Source organism: Pangasianodon hypophthalmus, chromosome 14 (genome assembly GCF_027358585.1).
Source record: "Pangasianodon hypophthalmus isolate fPanHyp1 chromosome 14, fPanHyp1.pri, whole genome shotgun sequence".
NCBI lineage: Eukaryota > Metazoa > Chordata > Actinopteri > Siluriformes > Pangasiidae > Pangasianodon > Pangasianodon hypophthalmus.
In genome coordinates, this window is record NC_069723.1 from 25,259,811 (window position 1) to 25,282,310 (window position 22,500).

Below are 22,500 nucleotides of genomic sequence, written 5' to 3' on the forward strand. Positions count from 1 at the left end.
GACGCTGCGGTTTCTACAGTTACTTTGTCCCCATGATTTATATTTAATTTAAGGCAACGTTACATTTTCTCCATCTATATGTACGATATAAGAGTGTGTGTGTGTGTGTGTGTGTGTGTGTTAGGGATGGGATGATGTATTGGTGTGACATTTTAAGCATTTTTAAAAATAAATTTAATTATAAAATTTTATCACGTGAAGAAAAAGAAACAAAACAACGAAAAGGAAAAGCAAACAGAAGAGAAATAAAATCTAAAACTGAAAGAAAAGAACGAAAGAAAGGAGAAGAAAGAAGAGAAATGTTAGAATTTTGTTAGACGTTTTACTTACAAAGCGCTAACAAGGGTTACTGTAGTTTCAGAGATTTCTGTTCAGCATTTTAAAAAAAAATAGAAACAGCTGATATAAAAATAACTTTAATAATCAAATTAAAGTAAAATACTGAGTGACGGCGTGGCGTGAAGTTCATTATTTACGTCACCGGGTGTTTTATTCCTCTTATACCACAGCAATTTGCCAAGGATTACAAAGAAGTTATTAGAGAACACGTCATACTTTTCATCCGTTTATAGTTACATTTAATAGAAACGATTGAGTTCCTGTTGTCGCTTACGTTATAGCAGCTATAAACAGTCTTTCCCTCATCAGCCTCTCTTTATTCTCTCTCTTCAAGTTAAAAAAACGCAACTTTGTTTACGCACTTTACGGAGAAACCGCAAAGAAACGTAATCTCCTCTGTCCTGAAGATGTCGGAAAACTTTTACCAAAGCTCTGACACTGGAGACTCCTTCCATAAATGTTACATCAAACGTCTCCTGATTTGAGGAAAAACGTCACCATATCGGCGAAGTCCCCGTGAATGAGCTGTTACGAGCGCATTAATATTAATATAAACCTGTGATGTGAAGCTTCACTACTGTCAGAGCTTCTGTTATAGAAAACTAATCAACACCTTCTCTTCTGACCAATCAGGATCCAGGATTCAACAGTGATTTTTAATTTTTTTTTTAATTGATACCGAATTGGAAAAATTTACAGTGAATTAAACTGAATTGAGAAAATGGCTACAAGTTTCTCAACTAAGACAAAAACCTGAGATCAGCTGACATCTTCTTCTTCTCCAGGATGGATACACAACCACACACACACACACACACACACACACACCACACACACACACACACACACACACACACACACACATTCACACCTAGGGGTAATTTAGCGTACTCAATCCATCTACTGGGAGGAAACCAGAGAACCCAGAGGAAACCCAAAGGGAGAACATGCAAAACTCCACCCAGAGCGTGACCTGAGCTCAGGATGGAACCCTGGAGCCGTGAGGCAGAAACGTACCACCTCATCTCACATTTCCCTAATCGCGCTATTTCATCGCGTCGATATATCCTCCCTGGGATGTTACAGGATTACGCACGGAGCGTGTTCGGTGTCAGCAGCTGATGCTGGACTCCGTGAAGCTTGGCGAGCTGTGGCTGAAGAGGCGCAGCGTGGCGTTCCTGTACTTCTTGGACATGGCGTTGTACAGGATGGGGTTAATGGCGGCGCTGAGGTAGAAGAGGACGAAGGAGACGAGGCTGCAGTACTGAGCGATCAGAGACCATAACGGGGACGCGAACGCCTCGGGCGACGCCGAGAACAGGTAACGACCCACGTGGAACGGGAGCCAGCAGAGAACGAAGGCAAACACCATCACGGCTAAGTGGAGGAGAAGAAGAAACAGCTCAAACACAAACACTCATACTTACAATCAGTTAGCATTTTAGCGAGCTGTTCTAACGTCATGTTACGAAAAGATTCGGCTGCTGAACAACAAGTGCTTGCTGAACACAAACGATTCGAATCAGAAAACCGCAAATAAATTACGTTTTCTAATTTTGAAGACGTCGGCACAAAGCGAGGGGGTAGAGGGGTGCCAATACTTGTTCTACAGTCCGTAAGTATACACTTACAAAATTACCTGTGTGGTAGCTAATAAACTGACCCCACATACACACTCGTACCCTACGTTAACACTAGAAAATAACAACTGTCTTGTAGTTTGTGTATCGACTGCTACTGTTGTTGCTTTTGGGGGCGTGGCCTGTCCATTGATGCACCAGTTTTGTTTAAAACGTATTAAAGTTACGCGCTTTGCTTCGTACTCACCGTACTAGCTACGAACGCTCACCAGAGGCACTGATGATCTCTCCTACTTCCTTCCAAGCTTTATCTCACATTTAACGAAACTGTTGTCTATACGACAGGAGAAGATTAAACCATAACGAGGTTATACGTTTTTCTTACGTTTTTGCGTCAAAGAGTAAATAGGGGAACTAATGTCGTGAGCGGGGAACTGAAGAAACGTCGGACCACAACACGTGAACCGTTTGATCGGTCTGAGGAATCGATCGAGACGATCGTTTGGATTTGTTGCTTCTTTACGTTGCATAAAGTACGTACGTAGAAAACAAACGATCGTCTGCCGCTTTGTTATTCGCGAGTGTGAAAGTAGGTTTATATTACGCGCATTCTGACATTACAAACGTCTCACACGCTCTTTTTCACGTACTACATGCATCGTACTTACGCAAGTAACATAGTACGCTTTGATATTACACACACACTCACCAAGCATCTTGATGGTTTGCCTGTTGCTGCTGTCCCTGCTCTTCATCCTGTCCCTCCTCCTCCTCTTCCTCCTCCAGAGTTTGCGGCCGATCAGTCCGTACAGCACGGTCAGGCAGAAGACGGGCAGCAGGAAGAACCCGCTCGAGACCCACACCATGGCGCTCAGCAGGCCCGTACGCGCGCCGTACTCCGTGGCCTTGCACTCGCTCGTCTCGCGCCAATCGGTGCCGTTCTCGTGCTCGACGCCCACCAGTACGAACACGGGTCCGGCGCTGCACAGGGCCACGGTCCAGAGCGCGAGGATCAGCCCGCGTACGCGTCTCTTGGTCACCGCTACTTTGGCCCTGAGCGGGAAGCAGATGGCGAAGTATCTCTCCGCACTCAGCGCCGTCATGTTCAAGATGGTGGAGTAGGTGCAGCACTCGCTGACGAACTGGAAAAGTTTGCACAACGCGTTCCCCAACGTCCACGGCCGGTACCGCCACATCCGGTACAGGTCCAACGGCAGGCACAGGAAGATCAGCAGGTCCGAGAACGCCATGCTGGACAGGTACAGGTTGGTCGTGGTGCGCATCTCTTTGTACTTGAACACCACCATGATGGTGGTCAAATTTCCCGCCACTCCAGCGAGGAAGAAGAGCACGCAGGTGACCGTTACCCCGATGAGGACCGGGATGGGGAAAATGGCGACCGGTGGCGACGAAGAAGTATAAACGTTAGCGTAAGCATCCCAACTGCAGTTTGACGAACAGTTCGAAAGGTTCGTCCACATCACGTCCATGATGAGAAGTCACTGAAGAGCTTTTTTAAATTTGTTATTATTTGTTAGCTTTTCCTTCAACATGTCGCCCCCAAAGCTAACAGACACTGACAGACATTTATAACCCAACTCATAAAGTATAAAGTCGTTTTTATCCTGTGACAGGTTTATAGAGTCCAATAAAAGCAAAGACAATTATCTTACAGGAGTGGACATTTCCAAAACTTCCAGAAATGTTGAGAAAATAAGTGTTTATTTCCGTGTAACAGTGAAATCCTACATTATATTACAGTGAAGTGAGAATCCTGTCAGAACACCATAGCAACATTTCTCCAAAACAAGCCAAAACAAACCAAAAAAAGACGTCCAGAATGGACCAAACTGACTCACATGCCTCCAGTCAAGCAGAAGAATGTTGATGAAAGCTGCTGGAATGGTCCAGTTCTTCCATTTTCCTTCATTTCTTTAGATGTATGTGTTGATGTTTATAATCTCAGTGTATCAGTGAAGCAGCCGCTCTGAGATTCCTGTCAGGCTGAAGCGCGGGAAAGTGAATGACGAGAGCAGCGCGAGGCAGGAAAGGTGATGCAGCGCGCGGGCGCGACCCCGACACACCAGCGCGCGCGTTCCCGAGAGCAGCAGTCAGCCTGCAGTGCTTCATTACTGTAATGTGACACGAGTTCACTGATCACACCGAGTTATTATTCACACTCCATCAACACCGATTTAAACACTTTGCTCACTTCCGCTTTCAAATAGCTTCTGTTATTTGCCTTAATGTAGAGACGCGTCGGTACCTCAGCATCACTCCTGTAACAGACAGACAGACAGGTACAAAGACAGACAGACAGGTACAAAGACAGACAGGTACAAAGAAAGACAGGTACAAAGACAGACAGGTATAAAGACAGACAGACAGGTACAAAGACAGACAGACAGGTACAAAGACAGACAGGTACAAAGACAGACAGACAGACAGACAGGTACAAAGACAGACAGGTACAAAGAAAGACAGACAGGTACAAAGACAGACAGACAGACAGACAGGTATAAAGACAGACAGGTATAAAGACAGACAGGTACAAAGACAGACAGACAGGTATAAAGACAGACAGTCAGGTACAAAGACAGACAGACAGACAGACAGACAGGTACAAAGACAGGCAGGTACAAAGACAGACAGACAGACAGGTACAAAGACAGACAGGTACAAAGACAGACAGACAGACAGACAGGTACAAAGACAGACAGACAGACAGACAGACAGACAGACAGACAGACAGACAGACAGACAGTCAGGTACAAAGACAGACAGACAGACAGACAGACAGGTACAAAGACAGGCAGGTACAAAGACAGACAGACAGACAGGTACAAAGACAGACAGGTACAAAGACAGACAGAAAGACAGACAGGTACAAAGACAGACAGACAGACAGACAGGTACAAAGACAGACAGACAGACAGACAGGTACAAAGACAGACAGACAGGTACAAAGACAGACAGGTACAAAGAAAAACGGACAGACACACAGACAAACAGACAGATACAAAAACAGATAGACACATAAACAGAAAGATACATAGACAGAAAGAGAGAGAGAGAGAGAGAGAGAGAGAGACGGTTGGTATTTAGACAGGTATATAAATGCACAGACAGACAGACAGACAGACAGACAGATATTAGACAACACTTTATATTATGTTCTTCTTTCGGTCCCTGTTTATTATTATTTGCATATTTTACTATTTTATTTTTGAACTACCTTTTGTTTCTTTATCTGTTTTTTTTATATCACATTGTAAAGCGCTTAAAGCTGTAAATGGATGAAAAGTCCAATCTAAATGAAAAGAATCTCTCTGTTTGTGTCAGTGGTGTCTGTACCTCACTGTCCTGGAGCATTATTTACTTCTGCACAGGTGTAATTGCTCAATATTTCAATATTTATGAACTTTATCATTTTTATTTCTCATCTACCTTATAATCTTTACTTTTCTATATATAACTTTCATTTCTCTACGCTGTTCTGTGTTCTTGCAATTACAACACTGTGTCTCTCTCTCTATCTATCTATCTATCTATCTATCTATCTATCTATCTATCTATCAATCGAATCAACATGTTGTAATTATAAACTCTGACCACTAGATGGAGACAGAGGCGCTTCTATACCCCAAACCCTACACTCACTCCTAAGATAGATAGATAGATAGATAGATAGATAGATAGAAAACTTTTAATGGTTCTAATATGTAAAACGCTACAAGTGTTTTCTTATTAGAAAGAATTTCAAACTAGAACCTTTTGAGGTAGATAAGAACCCTGAACTATATAAAGAACCCCCTGAAGAACGCTTGAAGATAGATAGATAGATAGATAGATAGATAGATAGATAGATAGATTTGGTCTCTCTCTCTCTCTTTCTCTCTCTCTCTCTCTTGTCTTTGAACTGCAGTTTGGATGAAATGGTTTATATAAGGTTTTAATTGACTTTTTTTTTTTTAAACCGAATTATTACTGTGGTTTAATTATGACATGTTTGTGTATTTATCTACCGTTTTATTTATGCAATCAGCTATTGATATTTCATAATTAATTGATTAATTAATTAATTAAAGTAGGTACTTAAAACTGCTATTTATTTGATGTAAAGATGGTGGACACATCAGGAGTGGTTAAAATAAAGGAATGTAAAAGTCAAGTCTCTCTCTGTCTCTCTCTTTCATTCTCTCTCTCTCTTTCATTCTCACTCTCTCTCTCCCTCTCTCTCTCATTCTCTATCTCTCCCTTTCATTCTCTCTCTCTCTCTCCCCCTCTCTCTCTTTCATTCTCACTCTCTCTCTTTCATTCTCACTCTCTCTCTCCCTCTCTCTCTCATTCTCTATCTCTCCCTTTCATTCTCTCTCTCTCTCCCTCTCTCTATCTCTCTCTTTCATTCTCACTCTCTCTCTTTCATTCTCACTCTCTCCCTTTCATTCTCACTCTCTCTCTCCCTCTCTCTTTCTCTCTTTCATTCTCTCTCTCTCTTTCATTCTCTCTCTCTCTCTCCCTCTCTCTCTCATTCTCTATCTCTCCCTTTCATTCTCTCTCTCTCTCCCTCTCTCTATCTCTCTCTTTCATTCTCACTCTCTCTCTTTCATTCTCACTCTCTCCCTTTCATTCTCACTCTCTCTCTCCCTCTCTCTTTCTCTCTTTCATTCTCTCTCTCTCTTTCATTCTCTCTCTCTCTCTCCCTCTCTCTCTCATTCTCTATCTCTCCCTTTCATTCTCTCTCTCTCTCTCTCTCCCCCCTCTCTCTTTCATTCTCTCTCTCTCTTTCATTCTCTCTCCCTCTCTCTCTCTCTCCCTCTCTCTATCTCTCTCTTTCATTCTCTCTCTCTCTTTCATTCTCTCTCTCCCTTTCATTCTCACTCTGTCTCTCTCCCTCTCTCATTCTCTCTCCCCCCCTCTCTCTCTCTTTCATTCTCTCTCCCTCTCTCTCTCTCTCTCCCTCTCTCTCTCTCTTTCATTCTCTCTCTCTCTCTCTCTCTCTCTCTCTCTTTCATTCTCTCTCTCCCTTTCATTCTCACCCCCTCTCTCCCTGTCTCTTTCTCTCTTTCATTCTCTCTCTCTCTCTCTCTCTCCCTCTCTCTTTCATTCTCTCTCTCTCTCTCTCTCTCTCTCTTTCATTCTCTCTCTCCCTTTCATTCTCACCCCCTCTCTCCCTGTCTCTTTCTCTCTTTCATTCTCTCTCTCCCTCTCTCTCTCTCTCTTTCATTCTCTCTCTCTCTCTCTCTCTCTCTCTCTCTCAAGTCAAACTCAGAGTCAGAAAGCTGCTTTATTGGTGATAAATATTATTATTTGTGTTGCTGAATCTTGGATACAGACTTTGGGAACAAATAAGAAAAAACTACAGAAACAAATAAATAGAAACAAATGTACATTCATCAATAGAGTCACAGAGAAACACTAGTCTCGCGCTCATTGAGACAGTGGGCGGGTGATCTGATTGGTGGAATGAGAATGATTGACAGGTAAAGCTGACCACAAAGCCCCGCCCCCTAACAGAGTCATTCGGCCCGTGTGAGATCACCAGTGTTCAGTCTGTCGCCAATCTCACCGAGTTACACAGTGTGTGAGTGTGTGAGTGTGTGTGTGTTTAATTCCTTCATCTCCGTGCGTGCGTGTGAGAGTGTGTGTGTGTGAGAGTGTGTGTGTGAGTGAGTGAGTGTTTAGTTCCTTCATCTGTTTGTAAATACGCGCGCGTGTGTGTGTGTGTGTGTGTGTGTGTGTGTGTGTTTGATCTGGATTACGTAAGCGACTGAATGAAGAAGAATTGTGTGCACGCGCAGGTCAGTTCTTTTTTTTATACATATCTAAATACACACACACACACACACACACACACACACTCTTTTCTACAAACTTTTTGCGTCACTTTACTGCTTTGTGTGCACGTGTGTGTGTGTTGAAAGGTGACAGTATGTACTTGTAGCTGCAGTGTATGTGAGAATAGCGTGTGTATGTGTGTGTGTGTGTGTGTGTGTGTGTATGTGGTACTACAATGTGTGTGTGTTTATATCTGTGCTTCTCTCACACACACACACACACACACACACACACACTTTCTCTCTCTCTCTCTCTTTTCTACTTTTCTACAAACTTTTTGTGTCACTTTACTGCTTTGTGTGCACGTGTGTGTGTGTGTGGGGGGTACTACAATGTGTGTGTGTGTGTGTGTTGACAGGTGACAGTGTGTACTTGTTACTGCAATGTATGTGAGAATAGTGTGTGTGTGTGTGGGGCGGGGGGTATTATAATGTGTGTGTGTGTGGACAGGTGACAGTGTGTACTTGTAGCTGCAGTGTATGTGAGAATAGCGTGTGTATATTTAGAGAAGACTATGTGAATGTGTGTGTGTGTGTGTGTGTGGTACTACAATGTGTGTGTGTGTGTGGGTGTGTGTGCATGTGTGTGTGTGGTACTACAATGTGTGTGTGTTGACAGGTGACAGTGTGTACTTGTAGCTGCAGTGTATCTGAAAATAGTTTGTGTATATTTAGAGAAGACTATGTGAATGCGTGTGTGTGTGTGTGTGTGTGGTACTACAACATGTGTGTGTGTGGTACTACAATATGTGTGTGTGTGTGTGTGTGTGGTACTACAATATGTGTGTGTGTGTTTGTCAGTGGGAAGAATATTTTCATTTCAGTGTGTATGTGTGTTTTCAATTACAATGTGAGTAGTGTGTGTTTGTGTTTATAGGTGATAAAGTGTGTGCTCACTGTGTGCTTTCTGTGGCAGAGTGTGTGTTAATGGAAAAGGTGTGTGTGTGTGTGTGTGTGTGTGTGAGTGTGTGTGGCAAAGCATGAGAGTAAGGTGTATGTTTTTAGTTTACACAGAGGAAGAGTGTGTTTAAGGAAAGAAGTATTTACTTGCTACTGGTGCGTTTGAAGAATAAATTGTGCGAGTGTGTGTGTGAGAGGGTGTGTGTGTGAGAGGGTGTGTGTGTGAGAGGGTGTGTGTGTGAGAGGGTGTGTGTGTGAGAGGGTGTGTGTGTGAGAGTGTGTGTGTGTGAGAGTGTGTGTGTGTGCGCGCAACATTCTCTGCCAGACTCGGGACAGGAATTGACCTCAGTAAAGTTCAGTGTTTAATATTTACTAGAAATTCACTAAGCATGAGGAACATTCACACGGAAAACAGGAAGTAGAACCTTTTATAAATCTGTTATTTCTCGTGTTTTTCCCAAACAATAACCTTTAATACCAATAACACAGTACGAGAAATTAAGTAAAGTCATTGTGTATCTGTTACACTGACGGATAATTTACGCATTTTATGTCATTTTCAACAACTGGAGTGTTCTTGTGACTGAATATGGTGCGAATACTCCGAAAATGTTCCGCAGTTCGGCCAATCAGATTGTTTAATTACGAACCACGTGATTTAACTCGTCCACATCACTACAGGAAAACGTAATCAGGTTAACCAGGTAACTAATTCTGCGTTCGACTAAAACTCGTAAGTCAAAGTCAACCCTGAGTTCAGCAAGTGACGTCAAATCAATCAAAATGGCCGCTCAGAGCATCATCAGTAAACACAGCAGCACTTCTTACGTTTGAACGAGTTATACTTTGTGTACAAGCGTTAGCTTTAGATCGATTTAACGTACAGACATGTTCACGTGTTACGACTCTACAGTTCACTGTTCTGAGGCAGTAAATACTGTATATGTCACTCAGCACAGCTAGCTGGCTAGCTTGTTGCTAACAAAAGACGAACATCGAGGCGTCCATGTTTTTTTTTTCTCCACTTTGTCGCTCGAATGCACTGATGTTGAAGCTGAAAATGACATAATTCTGACTATGAGCTCTGACTTTCCATTTCCGAGGTAATTCGAATGTAGCATGATAGTTTGACGGTGAAGCTGTTAGGGGGCGGGGCTTGTGTGTTACAGGCAGCTCGACAGAAAATTGAGACATAATCGGTTTTTGTGTTTTGTCAACTTTCAACGTTGATAGTTTTACAAATGAAACGTCAATCCTGAGAGAACCTCATTACGCTGTAGAGCAGCGGGGTCGGGACACACTCCTGCAAAAAATTAATTGTGGGAAACAAATTACGGTCAGTAAACTGTGTGTGTGTGTGTGTGTGTGTGTGTGTGTGTGTGTGTGTGTTTACGGTAAGTGTATGTGATCCGCGTTCCTCAATGTCTAAAGTCTAAAGTCCACTGAGATACACTGAGAAGGTCAAAAACATTTAGAATACTGTAGCATATTAATTTTAGTGTATAAATATGATATTAGACTACACTTCTTTATCTTCTTATTTTACTTTTTTTTTTATTTTATCTTTAGGGATTCTTTGAATAATTAAGGGTTCTTGTCTTCCTAAAAATTGTTCCACTTGGAACTCTTTCCGACTGGGAACCTTGAAGGGTTCAGAGGAACAGCCAGAGAACCTTAAATGCGTATCTCCAAAAGTATTTCTCTGTTAGAAAAAGGTTCCGAGTAAAACGAACCCTAGAAAAAAAAGTTTTTGTAAGAATTTTTACATTCTTAAAAAAATGTAGAACCTTTAAGGGTTCTTCAGTTGGCCTTCTGGGGATCTACAGCAAAGTGTTTCCCTTTTTACAGAGAATTCTAACTAGACCTCTTTTTGGAAGTGCATTTAATTATCCCAAGAACCCTTGAGGAACCCTTTTTTTTCCCTAAGAATGTATGTGTTATCTGGGTAAGTGTGCAATACAAACACCAACTTACTGCTCACTGTTTTCTTCTAAATACATGGAACCTGTCAGGACAAAAAAAAGGTTCTTTAATGGTGTTTTTTTGGGTAATTAAAGGTTCTTAGCCACTGAAAATGGTTCTATGGAGCCCTTTCTGATAAGGAAATGCTCAGTTCTCAGGGTTCTGCATAGAACCTTTACAGGTTCTCCTGAGGGTTAAGGGTTAAAAGTTCTAAGTGTGTCAGTAAAATGTAAAAAGGTAGTTAGAGTGGAAAGTTGTCTTTGGCTTCACCATACAGTTTAAACAAGGACATCAACATAACAACCTAAAAACAACAAGGCAGAAGTACATAAACAGTATAAAAATCAAATATACATTATACTTCAACACACACACACACACACACACACACACACACACACACACACACACACACATATATACATACATTTCCATTTATCTAAATTATCTAAAAAAAATACAATAATAATAGTAGTAATGCTGACAGGATGAGGTGCAGGTGTGTTAGACTGCAGGTGTGTTAGACTGGCCTGAAGCTTTGACCTGAAGATAGATTTCATCATGTTATAAAGCAAAAAGGTGTGTTCAGCTCTCCGTAACCAGAGTCACCTGTTTCTAATGCAAACACACACACACACACACACACACACACGTCATGGAATCACCCGCCTGATGAAGGTGAAGTGTGAACATCCCAGCAGAGAGAGAGAGAGAGAGAGAGAGAGAGAGAGAGAGACAGAATTTTATAAAACTCTGAACACATGTTAGTGGACAGATCCTAACCTCATAAATGATCCAGTACATACTGATCTGATCTTTAACTGCACTCTGGGGTTGGATTTAAAATCACCGGAAACATGCGATTGTGGAAAGAATGTCAGGATTCGTAGTTCATAGTTAGCTAGTTAGCTAGCTAGGTTTTTTTTCAAGCAGCAATAAGAAAACAGAAAATTTTTACTGACCACAAACACTACAGTCCTGCCTTCTTGTTTCCTATTGGCTCACAATCCTCAGGTCAAAGTTCAGCTAGATAAGGTCCGCATGAAACGAAAGTAACCGACGCCAGGAGCAGAGCCAAGTGGAAGGATTTAGATACATGAAGGGGGCGGGGCCAAGGATGCCTTTAGGTAGAAAAAGGGGCGGAGCCCAAGTGGAGATTCAGGCAGCTCCAAACCAGTAAACTAGTAAAGCGATGATGTGATCAAGAGTGGAATAACCAGAGCCTACATAACACTGCTCTCCACCACTAACACAGACAGGAAGTCACTGACAGGAAGTAACAGCTGATATCCCTGATGTCCAATGACAGAGGAAACACACACACACACACACACACACACACACACACACACAAACTGTCCGTCAGTTAGCGCTCTAAGGTCATGACCTCTCTGTGAGAGGTGAACATGTGCAAGAAATATTTCTATTTTTTATTTATTTTATAACCATTTTTTTATTAGTTGTTATGTTTCTTTTATTATATAATTTTATTTTCAGTAATTCAAGAATATTGTCATTAAACTTAAATGTCATTGGAAATGCATTATTTTATCTTTTACTCTTGGTATAAAATGTATAAATATCGCGCCAAAGAAACATATTATTGTATTTTAAAATGTATATTATAATGTAATATTTACAATTTCTACTTTGTTCTCTGTTTATCTGTGTAATTTTATCTGTTACTTTTTATTTTCCTTTAATCTTTTTAAAAATATTTTAAATAATACCTTTTTTAAAGAAAGTATTTTAGAAAATACTTGTTTCTGTTTTATTTTTGAAGTAGATCAGCTCAAAAATATTTCATCACAGTTCCAAATCAGTGCTACTCATCCGACTGCGTGTAACCATGACAACGAGTATAAAAACGTTTACGCTCAATCGATGTTGACACTTTGCAATCACAAGAAAAACTAATACTTTATATAACATACAGTAAACTAATTCTACACAGTGTAGAATAAAGTAATATTTTATATAAAGTAACATAAACTAATACTTTATATAGTGTAAACTAATACTTTACATAGTGTAAACTAATACTTTACGTAATGTATAGTAACCTAATACTTTATATAGTGTAAACTAATGCTTTATATAATGTAGAGTAACCTAATACTTTATATAGTGTAAAGTAATATTCTATATAATGTAAAGTTATACTTTATATAATGTAAACTAATACTCTATATAACGTAAAATAATATTCTGTAGTGTAGCGTGAACTAATACTTTATATAATGTAAAATTATACTTTATATAATGTATAGTAACCTATTGCTTTACATAATGTAGAGTAATCTAATACTTTACATAGTGTAAACTAATACTCTATATAATGTAAACTAATACTTAATATATAATGTAGAGTAAATTAATACCTTATGTAGCGTAGAGTAAATTAATACTGTATATAATGTAAACTAATATTCTATATAGTGTAGAGTAAATTTTATATAATGTAAAATAAACTACTTTATATAGTGTAAACTAATACTTTACATAATGTAAAGTAAACTAATACTTTATAGAATGTAGAGTAAACTAATACTCTATAATGTAAACAAATCCTTTACATAATGTAGAGTAAATTAATACTCTCTATATAATGTAAACTAATATTCTATATAGTGTAGCGTGAATTAATACTTTATATAATGTAAACTAAAACTCTATATAGTGTAAACTAATACTTTACATAGTATATAATGTATATAATGTAGAGTAAATTCTTGTATATTGTAGAGTAATCTAATACTTTATATAATGTAGAAAGGATTTATTTATTTATTTATTTATTTATTATGTGTTTGGGCTGTAGCACTAGAATGGACTCTGTAGAAATAGAAAAGGTAAAAGGTGGAAACAGAGAGCGATAACACCTTACGAGATGTAACATAGCCAGAGTCTTTATCTTCTTTAGATAAAGAGTCTTTATCTTCCTTGTTCTATGTTGCTGTCTCTCTATATTTATTTTCCTGGAGACTCTGGAGTTTTGACCCTCAGATGTCTGAACAGGTTTCTGCATGCTATGGCTTTGGCTTTGGCTTTTTCTTTAGGACAGGAAGTGCTGAGGATTTAACTCACACTGACCTTCTGTTGAATGTTCTCTGCTGCCACGCTCAAATCAAACACAGCTGAAATATCACTTTTATACAATCTTATATTTACATTGCAGATATTTTTAATTTTTTCGGTTGAACAGGTCACGCTCCTGAACTGACTCATGTGCAAAACGGTTATGGATAGAAGAGAAACGCTTAGGAAGAGAGAAAAAAAAGAAATGGAACAGAATGTTTAAAAGGTAAGAATAATATTTTTACTCGGTTGTAATTTATGTCATGTTCCGTTAACGTTGCTAAGCTATGAATCAGAATTACGTCAAATAAGATAAATCAATTCTACAGTGCTGCTTAACTTTATATGAACACTTGCTAACTTGATGTTGGTTGTAGTTTGTTACTTGTGGGCGTGGCCTGTCCCGCTTTTTTTTTTTTGGCTATATATTGTCTCTAAAGCTACTCATTTAAACACAAATTAAATATCACATTAATCAGTGTTTAAATTACGTTACATACTGTACTAGCTTTGTTCTAGATTAGCAAAGCATGCTAACTTTACTAGCTTCGTACACTCACCAGAGACAACAATCAATCCCGCAAAGTGCGACACCTAAGAATAAGATAATTAATGTTGATTTTCGGTCTCATTTTCACTCTTTACGCCTTCTATTAAAGACTTGCTAAAACTCTAGCATGCTAAAACATTAGTCTTATTTATTAGCTAGTTTGTACTCAGGATTTATGCTTTGTAGTTGCCTAGCAACAGTGTTCTCACATCTTTGACCACTTGGGTTGATGCTAACTGTAATTTGAGTGAAATTTTAGCCAGACTGAGTCTTTTCTTTGTAATTTACCAACATCTCTGAGGTAAATGTTGAAGTTTTTGAAGTCCTCTGAGTGCATCAGAGTCAGAGGCGATTGTTCAGAGTCTCAGTGCTTCATTATGTGTGAGTTTCTGAGATAATAACAGTGAATAAAATTGTCTTAATCACAGCTGTGAGGACAGAAAATCCACACTGTTGCTGAGACAGCATCTATATAATTATAACAGACTTTTATTTCTAAAACTGTGAAGCCAGTTTGTCTAAAAGCTCAGAAGTGCGCAGAGTTTATACTGCATTAACTCGCGCTATACAGTGAGAATGACTGTGTTATAAGGTGTGGTGTGTGTATGTGTGTATGTGTGTGTGTGTGTGGGTGTGTGTGTGTGTTGCCAACTTAGTGACTTTTACTTGATTGGGTGATTTTATAAAAAAAAAAAAAAAAGCCTAGTGACAAATTAAGCGACCTTTTGAGAAGACAGTAGCGACTGTCCTCTCTGTTGTTCACGACGACCAATCACTGATCACCATTGTTCAAAACGACGACCAATCACTGATCACCATTGTTCAAAACGACGACCAATCACTGATCACCATTGTTCCCGATGACATTCTTCTTCTTGTTCTTCTTAAATCAATCACTGATCCCCATTGTTCAAAATTCTTGATCACTGATTGATCGCCATTGTTGCTGATGACCAATCACTGATCACTATTGGTCCTAACGACCAATCACTGACCGCCATTGTTCAAAACGACGAATCACTGATCACCGTTGTTCAAAACGACCAATCACTGATCACCATCGTATCTGATGACCAGTCACTGATCACTGTTTTTTCCCAACGACCACCAATCACTGATCACCGTTGTTCCAGACCACCAATCACTGATCACCGTTGTTCCAGACCACCAATCACTGATCACCGTTGTTCCAGACCACCAATCACTGATCACCGTTGTTCCAGACCACCAATCACTGATCACCGTTGTTCCAGACCACCAATCACTGATCACCGTTGTTCCAGACCACCAATCACTGATCACCGTTGTTCCAGACCACCAATCACTGATCACCATTGTTCAAAATTTCCCCTGAAAAGAGTTAGCAACGCTGCATGTCCTATTCACCATTTTTAAATAATACACAAACTGGCAGTTTATTTGTGCTGGTGTTGTGTTTTTAGTTTGTAGTCACAGTTCTAGTTGTTGGGTTGCTGAATGTGTGAATGTACTGATGAATGATTGTGTAGGTTACTCTCTGTTTAAATCACTAAACCTGACACTAAACACATATATGACACATGAGATGGTGGGTGTGACTGTGTGTGTGTGTGTGTGTGTGTGTGTGTGTGTGTGTGTGTGTGTGTATATATATATATCTATATATAAACAGACACATGCAGTGAGCTGAAATCTGTGAGAAATGAACGACGTCGTGGAGAGTTTGGACCCTCGGGAGCTCGACTTTGACGAAGAGGAACCTGACGATGAGGACTTCGATCCTGGTGAGGTTATTACCTTAATAAATCTTCATTAAATTATTGATACATTTTATTCAGATCTCATTTTAATTTATTTAAAACACATTCAAAACTGTAAAGCGGGGATCATTCCGTGTCATTTCACATAGGGATGTTGCTGATGCCTCACATTTTCTTCATTCCTTTTTTAATTGTTGCTTGTAACCAAAAAAAAACCAAAATCTGCAAAGTGTTTTTGCTGAATTCTAACAAAATCATGCAAATTTTTAAATTTATCAATGAAATATAGTAGCTTAAGCACAAACTTTGACTTCTAGCGTCTGTTTCTATTAAAGTGGGGTCTATAAGCCTTTAATATTACTCACGTGTGGAAATTTTGCGCTTTTTCCCATTTCAAGGACCCCATAAGAATAAAACAGGCTTTCTGCAGTGACTTCTGCACATTTAGACAGATAGAAAACAAGTTTGTCTTTATGTCTGCCAAATTTCATGTGACTAGGAATGATACTTCTGGAGATATTAAATCCTAAACATGGCTTCTCAGATAAGATGTGATGTAATTAGAAAATATTTTTCAGGGGAGTGAAAAAAAAATGTGATGATGTTAGAATTCAGTCAAAATACGTTACAGACTTTGGTTTTTGGTCACGAGGAACAAATAAAAAAAGAATGACCAGCACCTCGGAGTGAGTCAGCTCTGATCTCGAAAACTGGGACAGGAAGTAAAATATAAAAATGAAACCAGAAGACTGCTCTTCTTTTTTTCTCTCTGTAAGACTGATGTTTGTAGGGAAGCAGGAATGATTGTGGTCAGGTTTGGCTTTGGGTTTTGGAGAAGGTCTGAAGTGAAAGAAAGCCTCTAAATCTGTAAATACAGTAGATCATGCATTACAGTTGTAAGTGTTGAAGTGAACATCTCAGGGAAGGATTAGTAAATCCTGAGCATCTCCACCTCAGCGATCAGCAGTGACCGCATGCAGAGTGTTAGTTCGGAGCTGGTTTTTCATCCGAACCATTAGGGGAAAATGAACGTCCTCTGGGTTCTCTTTCCTGTTTTCATCGACACACTTACTGTGGGTTTATGGTTATCTTTATTTATTTTTTTTACATCCACTTGTCCAGCTCCTGTTACACACTGGATCGAACTGATCGCTCATTGTTCAGAATCAATTCAGATTCACACACCAATAACATTTCCATTTATGTCCCATTTTCTAACTTTAATGGCTTAACGTAATGGATCCCTGGGTCTGTGCCCAGCAGGCCCGGTCGCTAATCCGTCCCTGGAACTTTTAGCAGAATCAGAATCATTTTATTCACCGTATACATTAACATACATTAGGAATTTTTCTTTGTGTTTGGCTCATAATACATGTACAGTACTGTGCAAAGGTCTTGGCACCCTATTTTTTTTTTTTTCTTTAGTACAAACTTTGTTATAGATGTTTATTTTCTGACTTCTACATTATTGATTCAGTACGAAAACATTTTAGATTCCAAACATTAGTTTTCCAGCACAAAATGAAATGTTCCAGAAAAATGTTTGTATGTCAGTAAAGAAAGCAGCAGATTCCATAAGAGACACTTTTCAGATAAAAACATAATGAAGGCTGCTGGGTTTCGCTGCAGAAATAAGAAGCGAGTCGACAGTCAAAGTCTCCAGAAGAACTGTGGCTGCTTCTGCAAGATGCTCAGTAACACTTCCAGCTCATTTCCTTATAAAACTGCACACACTGCACCTCAGATACTGCTTTATTTATTTAAAGTGAAGGATCATCACATTAAATACTGACTTTGTTTCATTTATTACTGTTTACTGCTCTTTATAGGATTTGTTTAATTGTAAAAACATTTAATTTCATTATTGTTGAAGGCGTCTTTGCTCTACACTCAGAACTGTAAATGTATATGGCGAATAAAATGGTTCTGAGTCTGATAAAAGTTCCAGGGGTGGATTAGCGACCGGACCTGCTGGCCTACTTCTCACCCTGTTATTCAGAGTAAGCCCAGCATTTCTGTGCTGAAGTGTGCGGGAATGTTACACAGTGAGAATTCAGCCTGCAGAAGGATAGATATTGTTTAAGTGTGAATATTTCAGACCAAAAGAATGAGGTCATGAAGTGGCGAGGTGGCGGAAATCAGGTTCCTCTGCAGGGTTGCTCGGTTTTCTCTCTGTGATGAGACGAGATGTTTGGCAATCCAGAACCTCGGAGTAGAGCTGCTTCTCCTCCAATCGGAGACAGCTGATGTTTATAAAGACGCTCGCTGGTCAGCTCCCGGTGGAGATGTATCCAGAACGTCCCACAGTACGGAGACCCCGGGGCAGACCCCAGACCCTCTGGAGAGATTATATCCCACAGTCAGCTTGGGAACAACAGGAGGAGCTGGAATCTGTGGTCTTGGATATAGCATATAGCAGAATTAATGGTTTGCGTATGTTGTTTTTTGTTTGAAAATGAAAACATGAAAATAAAGAAATGGCTGATTTATATTTGTTTTTTCTTGGCACACACTGAAACTGGAAATGACTTCATTTTTTTTTTTCATAAAAAATATAATATTTACTCTGGCTTAAATGCCACTGCAGGTCATTTCAGTGTGAACAGAGTCGATCTGGAAGGAAACGTAAGATGTATATCTCCAGATGTCTGTTTTCATAAAAGATACGCTAAAAACAGGATCAGTGTGTGCTGAAATAAATTTTGGGTGATTAAAAGTATTCTTAATGAATCCTCCTGATCATCATGAAAAGGCTTGTTGTGATCTGAATTAGCAGTAGATCAGGCGCTAACGCTAATCTGTAATTTCTCCAGTAATCACTGATGCACCTCCGACTCATTCAAGATTGTTCGTTAATTTTAGCCTCAAAAGAATCTGAAATGATGAAAAACAAGTAACGAGTGCTTTGTGTAGTATTTACTGATTTAAAGCCAGATATTGTTTAGAATATCTTGTTCACAATGTACACGGATGAGAAATCTGAGCTGACCTACTCAGCCTGTTTCCACCACATCCCACGCCAAGGAAAGCGAATGTAAGATGAGTGAGTGGAAAAAACCAGAAGGAAATTTAGGTAGAGCGAGACAGACAGGCGTGTGATCGGGGTAGTTATGTGTCACACACTTCCGTACAAATAGTACAGCATGCCACAACACGTCCTCACCTCTCAGTGTATCCCACATCACGCTGAGGTGGTTTAAACCCTCAGCTCCCACACTCCATTTCGGTATTACTCACAGAAAATTACAGATCACTCATATTACGTGACCTATGATGTGTTACACTAACCTCTAACATACACTACATGAGCAAAAGTATGTGCACCCCTGACCATCACACCCATATGTGGTTCTTCTCCAAACTGTTGCCACAAAGTTTGAAGCACACAACTGTAGCTTTACAGTTTCCCTTCACTGGAACTAAGAGGCTCAAACCTGTTCCAGCATGACAATGCCCCTGTGCACAAAGCGAGCTCCATGAAGACATGGTGTGTGAAGGTTGGAGTGGAAGAACTCGAGTGTCCTGCACAGAGCCCTGACCTCAACCCCACTGAACACCTTTGGGATGAACTGGAACACCGACTGAACCCCAGACCTCCTCGACATCCCAACATCAGCGCCTGACCTCACTAATGCTCTTGTAGCTGAATGAACACAAATCCCCACAGCCACGCTCCAACATCTAGTGGAAAGACTTCGTAAAAGAGTGGAGCTCATTATAACAGCAAACACACGGGGAATAAATCTGGAATGAGATCTTCAACAAGGACATATGGGTGTGATAGTCAGGGGTGCACAAACTTTTGTCTGTATAGTGTATGTCTAATTTTCCTTCAGAAAAAAGCGTAGTGATGCTGCACTGTCTGCTTTGCTCTGAATCGGCCGTGTTTTTGTCCTCAGATTGTTTGTCCTGCTTATCTCTTCAGCATGAGCGCACATACAGAGTAACAGATATGGAAAATTTAATTAGTGCTATCAGTACAGTGTTACTGTATCGCAGTATTTGTTTGAGAAAGACTCATAACTTATGATGGTTATTATAAGAAGGCAGAACTGATCCTGGAGGGCAGAAAAACCAAACAATTGCTTTAAAACCTCCAGGTAACGGACGTATTGTTTATTATTATTTTTAACTAATTTATTCCTAATATTGTGGTAATAAAGACACAGCATTATAAACAATTATAAACAATTGACACAGCATTATAAACAATCTTTAACCAAGTTGTTTTAGAGCTTCAGTTTATTAATGGAAAAATATCTGAAAAAAAATTAAACACCATTTGTAATTGTTTGTGTTTTTTTTTTTTTTTTTTTTAATATTTATTATCTGGCTTGTGCAAACCAGCAACAATTTCTCTTTTGAAATTTGTTAGTTTTTTTTTGCCAATGCTCATGGATGATAAAGGGATCAATAATAGTGTGATAATAACAACATTATAGGCAACAATAACTTATTTATCTGTTTGTTTTTGTGAGTAGATACTATTATTCTCAAAAGACCTTTCTTTTGTAAATAATCTTTGTTAAAGGAAAGGTATGTGGGTCATTTTTGTTAACAGTAAAAGTATATTTGTTTGTTTGTTTGTTTTTTTCCCCCCTTGGTGTCGAGTTCTACTAGTTTAGTCATTTTGCCAACCACCAGTCGGCTCTCCACGTCATACGACAGCTACCAGCCGGTTAGGGTGAAGGCTAACACGTGCTTCCTCTGAGACACGTGAAACGAGCCAACTGCATCTATAACACATGGAGGAAAGTGCTATCTGCCCTCTTTCGCATACATGATCTCAAGGATTCACGTGATTGGCTAGTGTCACTGTGGAGAGAGAAATCACAGAGAAATCTCACACTTATAGCAGGACTGTTTTTTTTTTTGTTTTGTTTTTTTTTTTGCTACTTTACTTTAGTACATAAACATTGTAAAAATAAAGAAAAATAGATGCATTAAAATACTTATGTATGCGTTCATCAGTTATTAGCATTCAGTAGCTTCTTACATCATACATCAGAGCCCTATGTTTAGATTTAACAGTTTCTATCATAGATCCTTTTTTTTTTAATCTATGTGTATGATCCAGTGTTTAACATAAATATTAATTTGGATTAATAAAGACGCCTTCAAAAATAATGAAACTAAATGTTTCTACATTTCAAATAAATCTTATAAAGAGCAGTAAACAGTAATAAATGAAACAAAGTCAGTATTTAATGTGACGATCCTTCACTTTAAATAAATAAAGCAGTATCTGAGGTGCAGTGTGTGCAGTTTTATAAGGAAATGAGCTGGAAGTGTTACTGAGCATCTTGCAGAAGCAGCCACAGTTCTTCTGGAGACTTTGACTGTCGACTCGCTTCTTATTTCTGCAGCGAAACCCAGCAGCCTTCATTATGTTTTTATCTGAAAAGTGTCTCTTATGGAATCTGCTGCTTTCTTTACTGACATACAAACATTTTTCTGGAACGTTTCATTCTGTGCTGGAAAACTAATGTTTGGAATCTTGAAGACTTTTGCACAGTCACTATATATACAATATATAAGCCTTTCATTATGACATACTGTGTTTCATGTACAATTTTAAGTCCGGGTGTTGGAGGATTCAGTCATTTTCGAGGACTAGTTTTTTGCCAGTGATGTGTGTAATGAGTGTTTATCTCCAGCTGGAAATGATATATGTCCAAGATAAAGAGTAAGATGAGCCAGTCATGTCTGTTCCTAGAATAATCCTAAGTAATTGTTTGTACTTCCTTACGGGATGGTTGTATAACTGTTCACACCCAGATGATGTGAAAATGATTAGCTGTTAGTGCTCCACAGTGTCTCTAGCAAAGCCCTTTGTTCACAGAGTCTGCTTGGATGGGTTTCAGTTTAGGGGTAGCAAAGAATCTCACACATTCCTCCCAGCAGAATTCCCTGAGGACCCTCCAGTTTCTGTTAGTACTCTGTGTTTGCTACTTCCGAAAGCTGGGAGTTCACGTCTCTTTCCCCCATTTCTCTTTAATATGCAGTGTAGAGTGAGGTTTCGATGTTCGAATGCCTACCTAGAGCTTTAACACTGTCCTTCTGCTGCTGCTCCTGCTGGCCTACACAGGACAGTGTTCAGGGAGTAAAATTTCACTGATGGTGCCAAATAGGTCAGAGCCGGCGCTGTGTCGCACGGACTACACACACTGCTGAGTCCAACACAACCAGCAGCGAGGGAGCGGTACTGAACAACAGATCCAGTTTCCATGGAAACTCTGTGTTTTAATACGTCTAATTAAATAGCAAAATCATAGAGATTCAGTTTTGAACCCGAGTGAATGTGAAGATACTGAAAAAAGAAAAAGATTTTCTTGTGTGTAGTGACTCAAACTATCCATGATTTATAGACGTCCTAAACTGTCCACGATTTATAGACGTCCTAAACTGTCCACGTTTTATAGACGTCCTAAACTGTCCACGATTTATAGACGTCCTAAACTGTCCACGATTTATAGACGTCCTAAACTGTCCACGATTTATAGACGTCCTAAACT

General features: G+C 39.5%; 2 protein-coding genes across 3 annotated transcripts in view; one reads left to right on the plus strand and one right to left on the minus strand.

Moving 5' to 3' along the window:
* Positions 1–4,227, minus strand: part of ghsra (growth hormone secretagogue receptor a) — a 4,352-nt gene extending 125 nt beyond the window's left edge. Inside the window, exons 1-2 of the mRNA XM_026910600.3 lie at positions 2,629–4,227; positions 1–1,716 (exon numbers count right to left, since the gene is read on the minus strand). The exon at positions 1–1,716 is cut by the window's left edge and continues 125 nt beyond it. Of these exons, the coding sequence (XP_026766401.1) occupies positions 1,451–1,716; positions 2,629–3,409 (1,047 nt within the window). The 5' untranslated portion in view covers positions 3,410–4,227 and the 3' untranslated portion in view covers positions 1–1,450. The remainder of the gene's footprint in view (positions 1,717–2,628) is intronic.
* Positions 4,228–7,442: 3,215 nt separating this feature from the next.
* The window catches only part of pld1a (phospholipase D1a), a 43,587-nt gene continuing 28,529 nt past the window's right edge, over positions 7,443–22,500 (plus strand). Inside the window, exons 1-3 of one of the 2 annotated variants that reach the window (XM_053239802.1) lie at positions 7,443–7,720; positions 13,824–13,922; positions 15,898–16,009. In XM_053239802.1, coding sequence (XP_053095777.1) covers positions 15,928–16,009 — 82 coding nt within the window. In that variant the 5' untranslated portion in view covers positions 7,443–7,720; positions 13,824–13,922; positions 15,898–15,927. The remainder of the gene's footprint in view (positions 7,721–13,823; positions 13,923–15,897; positions 16,010–22,500) is intronic. The other variant, XM_053239803.1, reaches the window with a different exon arrangement.